At 57.0% G+C, this 16128-nt stretch overlaps 1 protein-coding gene and 1 long non-coding RNA gene across 4 annotated transcripts in view; one reads left to right on the forward strand and one right to left on the reverse strand.

Annotated features, from left to right (window-relative positions):
• Positions 1 to 243: 243 nt before the first annotated feature.
• LOC139355737 (uncharacterized) lies at positions 244 to 4522 on the reverse strand. Its single transcript, XR_011606682.1, has 2 exons — positions 4404 to 4522; positions 244 to 1180 (listed from the first exon to the last, which is right to left on the reverse strand). It is a non-coding gene; the product is annotated as an uncharacterized lncRNA (long non-coding RNA).
• The window catches only part of LOC105488380 (potassium two pore domain channel subfamily K member 9), a 108954-nt gene continuing 97047 nt past the window's right edge, over positions 4222 to 16128 (forward strand). For 2 of the 3 annotated variants that reach the window (XM_011752375.2, XM_011752376.2), the window contains exon 1: positions 4222 to 4632. In XM_011752375.2, coding sequence (XP_011750677.1) covers positions 4350 to 4632 — 283 coding nt within the window. In that variant the 5' untranslated portion in view covers positions 4222 to 4349. The remainder of the gene's footprint in view (positions 4633 to 16128) is intronic. The other variant, XM_011752373.2, reaches the window with a different exon arrangement.

Consider the following 16128-nt stretch of genomic DNA (forward strand, 5'->3'; position numbering starts at 1 on the left):
GTGGGCATTAATGTGACAAAGCGTTAAATATACCCAAGGAATCAGGATGTTGTGGAGAAGCAGACAGCCCGCCTTGGCCCAGACGCACTGCGGTGATGTGGAAGAAACACTGACCTGGGAGTTGGGTCCTCCATTAGTGTGGGACCAGGATAAACTGGTGGGCCTCTCTGGGTAAGAACAGGGGCTGCAGGCACACCCACTGTGTGTAAAGAACAAAGCAAACAAGTAGGCAGCAAGCAGATAGAGTTATAAAACCATGATGTTCTTTATTAGCTAATAAGGTACATCTGTTTTCACAGAAACTGAGGTCCAAGGGAGGCCCATGTTGGGGCTGCTGGAGGGCACAGACAGGCTGTGAACACAGCACAAGGGCACCAGCAGCACCGGGCAGGCTTGGGACCAACTGACGGTGGCTTAAGCCCACAAGAGAATGCACCTGCTCACCCCAGTTGGGTGGCTCTCATGTGTGCCACGTGCCTGCATTGGGGTTCTCAAAGAGTCAGGAAGGACCCGCCTCCCTCCTCAGGTCACATATCTGCTGACAGCTTTATAACCAACCAGAGGAGGACTCTGATTGGTGGAGGTGCACCTTCACACGCCCAAGTCCAGCCAATCATCGTGGCCCTGGGGAATTCTGGACTCTGGCCACACCTCAGTTCCACATCCTTCTCCAGGGGGAGCTAGAGTTGGGACACCCAGACCCACAGGGGCTGCGAGGGAGGCAGGCATCCAGAGGCACTGCCCCCAGCCAGACTCTCTGGGCTGCCGTGTGGCACACACCATCCGGGATGAATGCCGGGGATGTAGGGAAGATACTTGATTGAGCCCCAGGCTTTGCTCCAAGGAGCTCCCATTCCACCCGCAGGTCCAGAGCCTTGGAAGGTGGCACATGTGGGGTGTGGATGGGCGGACCAGGAACCCTCTGCTTTCAAGGCTCAGACACTGCCTGGGAGGACCTGAGTCCACGGGTCTATTCCCACAGGTGGAAGAGAGGAAGAACCAGCGTCTGGGGGCTGGTGGGTGGCCACTCAAGGCACTCTAAGCTTGGGGCCATAAAGCAGTGGGGGTCCTCGAAGGAGCGCTAGACAGAAGCCAGGGAGAAGCTTCCAGGACTGGCTCCACATCGGAATCACTGTGGGATCCTGGGCACGTGATCCTGTCTTGCTGGAAGTTTTCCCATCTGTAAAACAAGGGGTTTGGAGTAATTCATCTCAGAGGTCCTTCCAGTACGCACACAGCGGTTGCGCTTTCCTGAAAGGCTGTATGCAAATGGAGTTCCGTAAACCAAATCTAAGTGGCTCTGCAGAGCGCGGCGTCTGCCGGTGCGCCCCTCCCCCGCCCGCGCTGCCGCGGGGACAGCCTGGACTTCCCCGCAGCGAGGCCGGCTGCGCGGCCGCCCCGTGGGTCGGAGTCCAGTGCCCCCTGGCGGCGCCGAGGCGGGCAGGCGGCTTCCGGACCGCGCGGAGGCCCGACGGCTGTGACTCAGGGGTGGCGCCGCTGCCAGGGCGGCGGGAGGCCTGACTGGGGTTCCGTCGTGGGCTGAGCCACGGCGCAATTAATTACCAGCTGCTGGGAATCCTTGTCGCCCGCTCGCGGTGACTCACCCGGCAGCCAGGCTCACTTGCCGAGCGCGGGGGCTTTGGTTTCCAAAATGAATCTGGGGAGAGTGCCTGCTCGGGGTGGGGCTCCCCGCTCCCTCGCCCCGCGCCCCGCGCCCGCAGACCCAGCGGGGACCTGACGGCTCAGACGTAGCCCACAGCGCGGGCTCCCCTTCCCTGGTGGGCACCCGTGAGCCCTGGAAGTGGGGTGCAGAGAGTCCCAGCTGGGGGGCCTCGGTGAAGCACTGGGGTCCCAGACCCGCTGGGCCCGGGGTCCCTGAGGCCGGGGAGCCGGAGCACCGCTCCAGAGGGCGACCCACAGAGGGGCTGGTCTCCTGGAGCCCGCGAGGTGCGCGAGGGTTAGGTCTGATTCCCCAGCCACCCCCTGGCCAGCTGCTAACCCGCCGCCAGGCGACCCTTTCCCACTCCATCCCTTCCTTGGCTGGGGTCAGGAGAGGAAGGGGAGCCCCGGGGTCTCTGAGGCTTGGGTCTGTCCGTTTGGAGCTCCACTGCTCCAGGCGGGATTCAGGAAGCCGGTGGTCAAGGGAAAGCCCCTCGATAGCCTAAACGGAGAGGGTGGGGAGGGGGAGGAGGCAAAGGAGGCTGAAATGGGAAGGAGATAAAGCCTGGAGAGGGCTCATCTGGAAGCAGGGAATAGGTGCGCCCCGGCCCGAGCCTCGTGTTCCTACCCCAGGTGGTCCTGAGGGGGCTTCTGCGTGGCTCAGGGCTGCATCCAGGACGCACCTTGCGCCCAGCTGTGGGGAACCAAAGAGTGATTTTATATATATATATATATAATATATATGTGTGTGTGTGTGTGTATTGTTTTTTGGTTTTTTTTTTTTCTTCAGTAAAGCAACAGAGAGGGTACTGGGTCGGGGGATTGCGATGTCTTTCCCCGCTGTCCTGACTCCAAAACTGGCCGCCCATGCTGTCCTTAGCTCTCTCCAGGGAAACGACTCAGGTCTGCAGGTGCTGGCCCAAGCGGGCTGTGCCGCTGGGAGGCCAGGGGTCCGAGGCAGCCCTCGGGACCCTACCACTCCACGAGGCCATGTCCCTGGCCAATGACACGCTCCCGCGCCGGGTGGCTAGGTGGGGTGTGGGGGGTGCGGGAGACCTCGTGCACCGCTGCCGCCGCGCTCCTGTGTGCCCATGGCCCCCTCCCCTTCTGCTCCCCACTCTCCGCCCGATTTGCCTGAAGCTGCCAGCTTGCCATCTCGGGCTGAATCCCATTTTCCTCCCCCAACCCCGAGTCCCTCAAACTCTCCACCCTCCAGGGCTGCTCGCGCTCTTGAGGAGCGGGGCTAGAAGGACCCAAGCAGCCTCGTTTATCCTCCCATCCCCCGCCAAAACCTGCCGGCGGCTCCGCCCCCGCCCCCTCCCTGGCGGCTCAGGCCGCCCCTCCCGGGCTCCCTCCGCGTGCGCCCTGCGCCGCGCTGGGTCTGCAGCGGGAGCTGCCACAGCAGCCTCGCCAACTGGCTGGGGACCAGGCGGGAGGTGGCGCGCCCTGGAGGCTGCGGGAGGGAGGGAGGGAGGCCCGGCCTCGGCGTAGCCCGGCCCCCGCTCCCCGAGGCCCTCCCGCCGGAGCGGGGCTGCCAAGCGCACACACACACACACACGCACATACACACACGCGCACACACACATTCGGGCTCCCAACGGCGCGCACGCACGTAGCGCCCGGGGCAGACCAGCGCCGCGGCCGCCTCCCGGGACGCCCGGACGCCGGAGGGCCCGGACTCGCGCGCGGCTCATGCGCCCGCGCCCGCCCAGCTGCTCCGCGAGGCCCGCGGGACCCCTCCCGCCGCCGCCGCCGCGCCCGCCGCCCCCGGAGGAGCGGGCTGGCTGACCGCCACCGCGCTGTCCCCCGGCAGCCCCCGAAGCCGCTCCATCGCTGTCCCTGCTGTCCTGGGGCCGCGCCCCGCTCCCGTGCTTTGGGGGTTGAGCCGAGCAAACTTCGCGCACCGGCCGACGCCCGGCGGGGACCCCGCTGCGCACCCGCGCGCCCGGGTGGGCGCTAGGCGCGCGGACCTTTGGGGAGCCGGCTGCCTCGCCCGCTGCACCTGCTCGGCCCCCTCCCCTCTTGCAGGGGACTCCAGAGACACCGCCACTTCGCAAACTTTTCCTCCCCACCACCGAGAGGGGGCAAGGAGGGGTAAAAGGGGAAGCAGGTCCCGCGGGGCGCGCGGACCTGCAGGCTCCTTGCTGGGCGCCGCCACCCGCGAGCTGGACCCACAGGGGTACCGGGCCCCGCGGCCGCCCTCCGGCCGCTTTCTGGCTCCGGTTCCCGTCCCTGCTTTTCCCGCGGGAGCGGGGGGCGGGGTGCGGAGGGCAGCGAGGCCCGCGCGGTACCCAGCGGGGCCGCCCTGCATGGCCCTGCGCAGTGGGGCGGGCTGCTTCGGCCGGGTCTGGCGCAGGGTGTCCGGGTTCCCGGACGCCTGGCCCCGGCGCTCGAGCAGCCTCCTGTGCCTGTCCGCCTTCTCGGCTGAGCCCGGGCCCGCGCCGCCCCTGCCCCGCCAGCCGCCTCGCGGTGGCGGTGGCTGTGGCGGCCCCAGCGGAGGGGGCCCCCCCCAGCCTCCCCGCCCCCCGCCTCCCCGCTGCTGCTGCTGCTGCTGCCGCCGCCGCTTACAACTTGGAGGCGGCGGCGGCGGCGGAGGAGGAGGCGGCGGCGGCCGCCGGGCGCTGCAGTGGGACGCGCGCGGCTGTGAGCCTGCGGGACATGCCCCCCGCGCCGGCTCCTTGCTGGCGGCCATGAAGAGGCAGAACGTGCGGACTCTGTCCCTCATCGTCTGCACCTTCACCTACCTGCTGGTGGGCGCCGCCGTGTTCGACGCCCTCGAGTCGGACCACGAGATGCGCGAGGAGGAGAAACTCAAAGCCGAGGAGATCCGGATCAAGGGGAAGTACAACATCAGCAGCGAGGACTACCGGCAGCTGGAGCTGGTGATCCTGCAGTCGGAGCCGCACCGCGCCGGCGTCCAGTGGAAATTCGCCGGCTCCTTCTACTTTGCCATCACGGTCATCACCACCATAGGTAAGGGCTGGGCGCGCCGCCGGGCTCCCGCGCCCCGGGAGGAGTCCGGGGAGGCGGCTGAGCGCGCGGCGCAGGGCTGGGTGCAGGGCGTCGAGGGTTAAACGCAGCCTCCCTTGGGGGCCTTCCCGCAGCGCCCCCTCCTCTCTAGGGAGCCCCCACCTCTGCGGCGCCTCCGAGCCTCACCCTTCGGGGACCCCACCCGGTGCTCTCCACCGCGCTGGTGTCTGGGCCGGGCGTGCGAGCCCCGAGCGAGTGTGCCTGAGCCGGGAGGGCGGAGGCGCCACTTTTGCGAAGAGAGTGGAGCGCTAAGAATAATCCCATAGCAGACACCCACCCACCCACCGCCCCGGCGCGGGCTGGGCTGCGCGGGGCTCTAGAGCCTTACACTTACTACCTCTCTGGGAGTTGGAGAGGGCTGGCCTGGCACCCATGGCTCCCAGAGGGACTCAGGTGGCAGGGGAGTGCGCCTGAGGCATGGGAGGCACTGACCCTCCGTAACCCCTGGACCCCCCTGCAGGCTTCGCTGAGCTCAGATTTCATCTTTCTTCCCCGGGTCCTTTTTCTCCCTGAGTTCCAGTTCTGGAGCTTGGACTTCCCAGGCCCCTGGGAGGAGAGAGTTTGCTCTCTGGTGCTTGCGGTGGGGGTGGCAGCCCCTCAGTTGCTCTCAGTAGAGGTGGAGAGTGGGGGCAGGGCAGAACCTGCCCACTCCCTAGGCTGTGACAATGGGAAAGGCCAGTCTAGATATTGCCCACAAACCAGGGAACTTGAGCCTCAGTCACGAGAGGGGGTCCAGCTGGTAAACTGCAGGGATGCCTGCCAGCCCCACTGCCAAGGGCGCTATTCACAGAGTAGGGTCTCTGGTGGGTCCCGAGGGCAGTGTCCCCTCTAGGGCTGGGGGCTGGGAGGACTCCCAGACGTTATACTTGGAGACCTGTGGGAGCTGGGGCAGGTCCCTTCACCCGGGTGGACGCTGTGGATACCCTGCATGGCAGGAGGCAGGGTGGTTTCTCTGTGGTTCACTTGCCCCAGTGAGGCAGGCTGCCTCTCTAGGGCCATCTCCTTGGACCTGCCAAGGCCAGTGTGTTAGTGGGGGTGGTCTGTTTCCTGCACCCCTCAGGGCTTGACACTCCTGTGCCCTGGGCAGGGACCTCTTCCTTCCCCCCTCCCTCCTTCCCAGCTCCTCCTGTGTCCCTTCTCTGGACCTCCTCTTCTAATTTCCCTCTTGATATTTTTCTTTGTCTGGAAATCTCTGCATACTGAAAAAACAGGATTTCTCAGTGCCATATGCAACAGGAAGCGCCAGCACAGGACGGCTTGTCTTTCCTTCTTGGTTGAAAATACTTTTTAGAGAGTCATCTTGTTTTAAATGTTTAATTCATTGGTGCAGGTTTTTCTGTTTGTGAAGGAAATTGTCCTTCTGTTATCTACATAATCAGCTTGGCTCTTGCTTGCCCCACGCCCTTTGCCTAGCACCCCAAATACAGATGACTCCTTCCCTTCCCACACTGTGTTTCCAGCATCTGAGAGGGCCAGTCATTCCCATCATCTCTGGCTTTAAACTGTGGCAGTGGCACGCAGATGCACAGGGCAGTGATTCTGGAGGACAGGGGCCTGTGTGCTGGAGAGCTGGAGAGTAAGAAATACGCCTCTGAAACTGGCCACCCCTGGGGAGAGGAGAAAGCCCCAAGCCCCTTAAACATGCCTTTCGGGTTGAAGATGGAAGACAGGTGAAATTGGCTAGCACACTGGCTTCCAGTAGTAAAACAGGCACATAAAATGCTTGGCTGATCCCGAGAGTTGAGCTGCAACATTGAGGAGAGGATTGGTGTTAAAAGCAAACCCTGAAATGTGCCAGTTTTCCTTAAGAAATACATTGTTGAGACTGATGAAGTTTTTATTGAGGTCTGTTTCTGTGATTGATTCTGATTGGTAGCTTTGGGTGTATGCCTGTCACGGTTAAAACTCCAAAGAGAAGCTGTCAAGGGAAGTGTAGCTTAATGGAGGCTGTCGGCTTCGCTCAGGGCTGTGGGACTTGTACGAACAAGGGACCAGAGGCCATCTGAGGAATTCGCTGATTTTCCTTGCTTCCTTCTTTGGGCTTTCCACTGATTTTCTGGAAAGAAAGGTTGGGAAAAAATTGTGTGTGTGTGTGTGTGTGTGTGTGTGTGAGAATAAAACACAGCTCTAACACTAACATAGCTATCCTGTTGTGGAAAGACATTCAACTTGGAACCCACAGACCTGACTTGGAATCTGAATTCTGCTGTAGTGTAAAGACCATAGGGAGGGCATTCCCCAACTCCTGACCTCAGTTTCCCCACCTGTAGAAGGGATGTCTCACAATAACTACCTGACAGGCTGACTTTTAAGGTCCAGGTGAGATTCCGTGGGCTGCAGCTGCCAGGCACAGTGTGGCTGGCGCTTAGTAGGAATGGAATCTGCGCTCTTGGACGAAGCCTGATTGAGCCTCCGCTCTCTGCCGTACGAAGCTGTTTAGCAGAAGAGCTCAAATTTACAGGAAACAAAACACCTTTCCAGTTAATTCTGTTATTTTCTTTTTTTAATATAAACGCAAATTAAGGTGCTCCTAGGCCTAGAACAAAACCCGGTCCCAAGCCTTGCCCTCTAAGGATTTGTCTGCTATTGGGCAGTGATATTAATGAGTCAGGTTAATCTTCATGGGCGTTCTGATTTTTAATCTAACCTTGAGCTATTTCTTGAGCGTGCTTTAACTTTTTGTCCAAGTCTCCAAGGCTGGGACGGGAGCCGCTAGTGCTGGGCAGCCACGAATGAAGGCTTCTTCTCAGATGCAGCTATTAGCTTGCTCTGTGAGATGGATTTTTAAAACGTATGTAATTACCACTTCGCGTTGAATCTGTGGCCGCGCCTTCCTAAAAGGCTTTGGAGGGATATTACCCTGAGTCCCGCCCCAGCTCTCTGGGGATCCCAGGACATGGTGACCACTGTCATAACCAGGGAAGAACGGGAGTCCAGCTGGGCCCCGCAAAGGATAAACTCAGTTACATCATTTATCAGGCTCTGTTTCCATTCCTCCCCATTTGCTTCCTTTGATGTCTGTGCCACTTGTAGCTATTTCCGCAGAGATTATGTTTAGTTCTAAACTTGTGAAGTGCTAGACCTTTGCATGGGAGACCCTCGTATGTACCCTGTAGTTTCCTTTTGATTAGGGGTTCAGTCTGATCTGCCCCCCAACCCCCAACCCACCACCTGTTGGTGGAAGTGATGAAAGTCAGGAGTGCTGGGCCAGGGTCTGGACAGGGGTGGAGGAGTTTTATTTGGATTTGGCCTGCTTGGGGCTAAAGCTCAGTTGTGTAAGGGACCCCGGGAACATACGTGTGAACTTCCTACAGTAGGCGCTTTAGCGTCTCCCCACAATCTAACAGAGTTGCAGTCTCCATGACACTTCTTTTTCCAATCTAACATCTGTGACCTGAGCTGTTATCACCTTCAGGATCATTAAAAAAGAAGAAACCATGCTTAGAAATCAGGTCTCATCTGCAGAGTGTGGAGGACAATTTAAAATCGGGTTTGGGCAGGGAAGGAGAGGTGGGTTTTTCCTTTTCCTGCTACAGTTTGCAGGAAGGGGAGCCGTACATCAGGGGCAGTATTTCCCCAGAACCTCAGGCCCAGCTGAAGCTAGGAGTGGTTGCTGTGGGAGTTGAGCTGACTGGCTGGGGGCAGAGTACATTCTGAGAAACAGCTTTGGGGCTCCTGGAGGTGCCTTGCCCCCAGGCCTGTACCTGCTGGAAACAGAGTGCCTTGGGATAGCTTCCTTTTCTCATTCATAAACGGCACCTTCAACAGACTTTTTGTGAAACAGACAGCATTTTCCATTTTTTTCCTGGCACTCTTGGTGTGGTTTTTGGTACACAGTTCACACTCTGTGCGAGCACCTGGCCCTGCCTGGCCTGTGCTGCTCCAAGGCTCTGAGGCTCTGGGGACAGTCTAGATGACAAGATAAGGTCTGGCCTTGAGCAAGGAGGAGGGAGCTGGAAACCCAAACAGTTGGTTGCAGTCCAGGGGCAGCTAACCCCAGTGGCTGCTTGAACCCGTTCCCTGCCATCCTGCTTAACACATGCAGGGGTGTGCTCCTTGGTTGGCTCTTTGAACCCATCTTACAGGTGCTTGCCCTCCAAGAAGTCTTCCCAGCCTTTGCTCTCACTGCCTCCCTCAGTCCCAGCCTTTTTCTTTAATAAGCACTATGTTTTCTGCTCCAGGCCCTAACTGTGTGTGTTTTCCCTGCAGGGCCAGGACAATGCCTGGGCCAGAGTGGGCTTCTTGGAAGGGCTGCAGAATACAAGCAGCCCCAAGCAGACCCCACAGGCTGGTGCCAGAGGAGCACGGAGCCTCCACACGCATGCACTCACCTCCCTCACTTTATAGATCAGGAAACTGAGGCAGATAAGGCCACGCACACTAAGGCAGAAGGTCTTGAACTCTGTGATGCAGCTGGGATCTCCTTACTGAAGGCTCCAACCGTGGTGTTTTCCCTGGGGCCAGGGCTGGGCTCGCAGAGTAGTCCATCATGTTTTTCCTTCTCCCTTTTTAGCTCTACCCTTCGGTAAAACTGCCCAGCAGACCCAGATGAGGGGCTGCCAGTGCTCCATGGGGTGGACCCAGAAGAGTAGGGCCTCCTGGGTAATGTTCAGCAGAGTAGCTGGCCACGCTGGTGAGCCAGGAGATGCCTGTGGGCAGCTCCTCTCCCCCAGACCCTTCTCAGACCTGGGCTCACTTAGCCCTGGGCCCTGTAGGAAGCACTGCCTCTTTATAGATGTCATGGATGGGGCAAAGAAATGGGGCAGAAGTGGGGTTTCTTCTGATTCTGGGGTACATCAAAGAGACATCTCGGTATGCAGAGACACCCAGCATGGTGCTCTGAGGAGGGGTGGGAATCAGGTGAGACCCAGGAGTTGGAGATACCCATTGCCTTCACCTACTCTTTCCTGGGTCACTTTCATCAGTGGAGTCTAAGGAGGTCAGAGCAGTAGGTGAAACAGGCCTCAGTATACGCCTCTTCCTCCATGCAGCGGTTATTCACACCTCCATCTCTCCATTTACAGTGTACTCACTTAGTCCTCCATGCACCTGCTTATTCACATATCCATCCACCCACCTACCCAGCTATCTACCATACATCTGCCACCCATCAATCCACCCATCTACACATCCATCCATCTATCCCCATCCATCCTCCCATCCACCCACTTATCCATCCATCCATCCATCCATCCATCCATCCATCCATCCATCCATCCATTCACCCGTCCACTCACCCATCCACCATTCATCTACCCACCATCCATCTATCCATCCACCATTCATCTACCCATCCATCCATCTACCATTCACCCATCTACCCACCTACCCACTCACCCATCCATACACCCATCTACCCACTCATCCAACCATCCACCATCCATCTGTCCACCCACCCATCTATCCATCCATTCATTTACCATTCATCCACTATTTATCCATCCACCTACCCATCTATCCACCATCCATCTGTTCCCCTACCCATCCACACATCCATCAATCCATTCATTCACCATGCATCCCTCCACCCATCTATCTATCCACCATCCATCCATCCACCCATTCATCCTCCTACCCACCTACCCATCCATCCATCTATTCATCCAACCACCCACTCCTTCATCCATCCACCCATTCACCTACTTATCCATCCATCCATCCATCCATCCATCCATTCATCCACCCACCCACTCCTTCATCCATCTACCCATTCACCTACTCATCCATCCATCCATTCATCCACCCACCAACCCACTTACCCATTTATATCCATTTACCCACTCATCCATCCATCCATCCATCCATCCATCCACCCACCCACCCACCCACTCATCTATTCACCCACCCATCCACCCACTCACTCACCCATCCATCCATCTGTCTATTTATCCACCCATTCATCCTTCTGTGTATTCCCTCTCTTCTTCCCTCCCTCCTTCCCTCTCTCCTTTGTGTGCTCAGTGGGTCCTCAACTCACTTGCTTATTGGATGGATTTCTGCCCCTGTCTTTCCATGTGCTGGGTAGGAGCCCTGTGCTGGTGGGAGGCACACAGTGGTGAGCAGGCACAGTACCCTGACTAGAGCCTCAGTGTTAATGCCTCAGTGGCCTCCATGAAGGATCTCCAAGATGTTCTAGCCCCATCTCCTTCCTGTAAATGGTGAGCCAATCCCAATTACTCGTGATTTTTAAGCATTTTTATTTAAGTATAACGTTCTTATAGAAAAGTGCACATTTCACAAATGTATTGCTCAGTGAATTCTCATAAGGAAATCTTGTCCATGTAACCAGCACTCTGAACAAGAGACAAAACATTACTAGCACCCCAGAACCCCCCACACTAGTCATCTCGAATGCCTCCAGTGGTAAAGAGCTCATTATGTAACACATAATGAAGTGGTGGTGGATGTGTTTAGATGAATGTTGAGATGGTCTCTTGTGGGGTTCTGATCTGGTGAGGAGAGGTGTGTGCATGTGGGTTGGGGTGGCTTCTCTTCAAGGGGCTGCTTGTCTCTATAGTGGTCACCCGAGGAGGAACCAGCAGATGTACATTTAGAAACTGGAACATGGGGGGCTTAAACCTGGAAAATGAGAGGGATTTTAGCCCACAGATGCGAAGCTGAGCCTGGAGTGGGAACGGCATGCTACAGTGGCCCAGGGAGCTGGTCCCAGAGGGTTGGCCCCTCTGACTCAGACTGCGGCAAGCAGCTCCGGGCTGTGTGTACACCAGCCACCCAGAGGATGAGGGAAACATGGAGAAAGAGATACAATGCTGGTTCTCAGCAGAGCCCCAGGAACTAGGAGGCAACCAGCCCAGGTAGGCTGGGCTGATAAAAGAAAGGCAGTCAGCATTCTTGAGAGAGCCCCACAGGCAGAGGAATTCTGGGACCCAAGAATTGGAGGAGGGTCCTTCCCACCTCCAGATGGAGCACCCTGCCATGGCCAGCCTGAAGGAGCCTGGAGTCTGGGGTCCCTTTCCTCAAGGGATTTTGTCGTGAGGGTCTCTTTTTCTTCCCATCCCCACCTGGGGCTCCACCTGTAGAAAGCTCTCCCTTTTTAGGTCAGGGCACTCACTGTGTAGCTTATGATCCTCCGAAGGGAGGGCTGAGTGGAGCTTGGCCTCCCTCCTGTTCTGTAACAGCCTGTAGGGATTTGGGGATAGCCTTGGGCTCCTGAGTTTCTTCCAATAATGCCATTTGTAGCCAGTTCCTCTCCTCTGAGCAATTTTAGCCTGTGTGTGCTTTCCCAGTCCAGTCTGAGCATTCAGGGAGAGCTGACCATCATCTCCTCTTGTCTACACAATATACTTCTGTTAATGTCCTCAGTTGGTATACTAGCTTTTCTGGGTAGCCCCTTCCTGCATTAACTTGTTTTGAGCACATGTACTTCCATTTTGTGCTACTAAGCAAAAGTGTCCCTGTCTTGCATTGGTATGGTCCCGAATACAAACCCTGCCATTGACACTTCAGCACAAAGCAGAATTATGTGCTAGGGACCAAGAAAGGAAGAGATGGTTGATGGAAAAATTCATGGCAGGGAAGATGAGAAAATTCAGGCGCATCTGTGAGTGTGTTGGCCTGGCTTGTCAGGACACCGTGGGCGGATGTCAACCTCGGGGCCTGAAAGTCCCTCCAGCTCACAGTTTGCTGGCCTCAGCCCAACCATGCCCTTGCATGGGGTCTTGGAGTCAACCAGCCCTGAGTGATGGAAGACCCTGGCCGAGGAGTGGCTGCTCGAAGGTGGTACTAGGTGAGTGGGGTGGACCTGCCCTGAGTCGTCCTCATCCTTATCACAACTTGAGCCCTGGGAGGGACCAGTAGGTGGCAATGGGGTGGAGGGAGAGGGCCGGAGTAGAGGAGGGTGGGCTGGAGCTTGGGGTGGCGGGTGGTGGGTGGAATGTTGGTGTCAGGGATGCTGGGCCAGGCATCTGGAGACTGGGTGGCAGGTCCCTACCCTACCCCTGGTCAGCCATCCAGTGAATGGGCCATGATGCCATCTGTTGCCTGGGCAGGATTTCAGGGGCTCCTCTGTGGCCTCTCTTGTGAAGGCACACAGCTGGGAAGCAGGCAGGCCCGGGGTGCCAGTGCCTTGCAGGGTGGCTCACATCTGGCTTGTGCCCCATCCCAGAAGCCCAATCCCAGGCACACTCCTTAAGCCTGGGCTCCCTCATCTATGAAATGGGGACGGAGAGCTCAGAATTTGTGTCCTTGTAAGGATGGGAGGAAATGTATCTGAAAGGTTTCCTCGCCTCCTCCACCCAGGAGCTGACGAGTGGCAGCTTTGTTGTGACGGTGGTCATTTGGGCACTCTCATTAGGGGACAGTCACCTGGGTCTGGTTGTGCTCTGTCCACTCTCGGCAAATTCACTTTCAACTTCCCCTCACCACTTCCTCACCACCCCCCTTTCTGCTGCCGCCCAACCCCTGATCCTAATCTCATGGCCCCAGTCCTAGCAAGGGGCCACCTGAGGCCCCCTCTGACTGAGAAATGCTCCTCAGAAATGGAAATGCTGCTACCATCCAGTGGACAGGGGCTGGGATGGTGTCAAGCCGGGGGCTTTGGGGGCCCCAGGCTGCATTCAAGGTATCTCTGTGTTGGATTGGTATGGACTCAAATACAAGCCCTGGCTCGTTCAAGGAGTAAGATTTCCCCAACTCAGTTCTGTTGGGATACTATGGCTTCCTGGGACATCACCTTCTACTCCACCACTGCAATGACCTTTAAAAGCCCATGGCTGCCATCTTCCCCCTGCCCCAGACCCCAGCAGCTCCCCATCCCCTGCAGAGTCAGACCCAGGTCTTTAGCTCGCAGCCCTTTTCATCCTCCAGCCCTGCCCAGGCCCTGTGACCACAACTTCTGCCCTGTGTCCGGCTCTGCCTTCCTCTTTTCCCCAATTGTCCTTTATCCTCTTGAGCAAAGGACTTGTTTCTTTGCTCCCCAGCCCACTGTGCCTCAGTCTCCTGAGTAGACATCCGGATTCCCCAGGGGCTGCTGGTCTCAGGCTCCCCTGCACCTGGCCAGGCCCACAGCAGGTGCTCAGGGAAGGCTGGCTGGATGCTGGCTTGTACTCCTGGCTCCCCGAGAGCAGAAGCGGCTGAGAGCTGAGCAGTTTAGGGTGACATCTTTCTGCTTGGTTGTGCCTCAGGACCACTGGGCAGGTGCAGGACAGGCTGCAGCCTTTTGAACTAAAGCTGTTGCTTTTAATGGAAGACGACAGGTTAGGGATCCATCCTGCTGAGTGGGGAGCTTCTCACTCAGGCTTAGATGTGTGATCTTGGTCCCCAAGGCCACCTGCTGGTGCCAGGCCTCTGTGAGTCTGCAGGGCATCTGGCAGGAAGAGATGCCTACTTGTGAAATAGACATTGGCTATCACTGGCCCTGTCAGACATGTGAGGTGCAGCCCACTCAGGAAGGTGAGAGGCCTTTACCTGCGGCTGATGGGCACACAGTGCACCTGTGGTGTTTGTCAGCGGTGTGGAAGACAGGCATACATCTGGGATGAGCTTGTCAGGTGGGGCTGGGGTGAAAACTCAGGTGAAGTTGAGGTAAATCTCTCAGGTGGGCCTGGGGTGAGCCTCTCAGGTGAGCAGGGTGAGCTGCTCAGGTGGGGCTGGGCTGGTCTGCTCAGGTGAGCAGGGTGAGCTGTGTGATATAGAGAACTGTGGGGTGGACACTTGGTTTCTACATTTGAAGCAGAAGCTCTAGGCAGCATTTTGTGTCAGGGCAGCATGGGTGCATTGCCCCGTGTAGTCTGGAAACAGGCAGTGCCAGGCCACTCATGGGTGCCAGGGTGTGGGCATTCAGTCGGGCGTGGGTGGGAGCTGCTGATACTGGGTGGCCCTAGGCTGAGCTTACTTGGGCCGCAGGGAAGGGCCCAGCACAGGGATGCCGTGGGGCCTGGGAGAAGATTCCCCAGTGAGTCTGGCCTTGATGAGAGGCTCTCCCTGTGCAGTTTCCTGGAGATAACTTCTTTGACAGCACCCAAGTGCTGAGGAGCTCTTGCAGTTGGGGAAATTGGTCTGGTGTCTGTTTGGGACAGTGTTCAGGCCATAGGTATCCAAACACTAGGGAGGGGGAAGCCAGTGTGTGTTGGTTCCCCAAATAACTTTTATACTATGGGAAAGGGAAGGTTGGCAAGCCACGGCAGAGTGTTTCATGAAAGGGAGGAAATTCCCCATGACTCTCCTGCGACCCCCATGATCACGTCCAAGAATGGCTTCAGCATACCATGTTCACCTTCTTGTCATTTCCCAAAGGTGCTTGCTGACTTTATCATTTCATTAGAGTGGATCATGTAGAGATCGTGTTCAGGTTCCTCTAGCAGAAAACCCAGGTAACAAGGACTTGAGCAAACAGCTGTTTTCTCTTTCTTGGTTGCAAAGTGTGGGGCAAGCAGACGGGCTGACAGGTGGCTCCACAATGCCTTGAGAGCACAGGTTCTTTCCAGCTTTCTGCTCAGTCATCTTAGCTTGGCTTTTGTCCTCTGGTTGGTGTCTCATGGTTCCATGGTGGCTGCTCCACCTCCAGCATCCTCTCCAGCATCCCTCCTGGCAGGAAGAAGAGGAAGAATACAAGTCAAAGGCATGCACCAGCTGAGCCTGCTTCTTTCTAAAGAACCTTCCTGGACGACCCACCCAACGGCTTCTACTTATATCTCATCAGCCAGGACTATGTCTTATGACCAACTCTAGCTGCAAGAGAACCTGGAAAATGGGGCTTTCTGCTTCTCAAAGCAAGGTGGGGTGCGGCTGGTGAGGAGGGGGTGGAGTCAGGTGTTGGGAGGTACCCACGGGGTCTGTGGTGATAATGCACAGCATTCAGAGCCCCTTTTCTCTTTAAGTTTACATCACACATTACCTTGAGTTTCCACAGAGTGAAGGGGAATGATTTTAATGGCTATATATCCACTGAATGAATGGACACTTAACTATTGAACCATGCCTCTATTTGTAATGATTTAATGTATTTTTTCTTTTTTTAGGCTAACTATTGATAATACTTTGTTGGACATCTCTGTGTGTGTGGATTCCGTGAGGTCCTCCTTTAAGGGTTTGCTGGCTGTAGTGGGATCAGCACATCAGAGGGCACAGCACTCAGTTGTGTTACTATGTTGTTTCCATCAACAGCTGTACAAGCAGGGGTGGGTCTTCTAGCTTCACTGCAACTTCAGCAGCCCTCGGCAATGTCGAAAAAGTTTCTGATGTTCTTACTATTTCAGAATGTTTTCCTAGCGGTCTTCAGGTGGCCTTGGAAAGGCAGCTGGGACAAGCTCATGTGGAGCTGGAAAGCTGGTGTCCACAGTGAAATCCTTGCTCACCCCAGACACAGCCAGTCCAGGGGGATCTGCAGTGTACTTGTGGACACATGAAATGAGGAGGGGGAAGAGAAGGGAGCCTGCAGACCCAGTTCAGCTCCAGGGATGGAAACAGTTTGCCTTGGCA

The sequence above is a fragment of the Macaca nemestrina genome, chromosome 8 (genome assembly GCF_043159975.1).
Source record: "Macaca nemestrina isolate mMacNem1 chromosome 8, mMacNem.hap1, whole genome shotgun sequence".
NCBI classification, from domain to species: domain Eukaryota; kingdom Metazoa; phylum Chordata; class Mammalia; order Primates; family Cercopithecidae; genus Macaca; species Macaca nemestrina.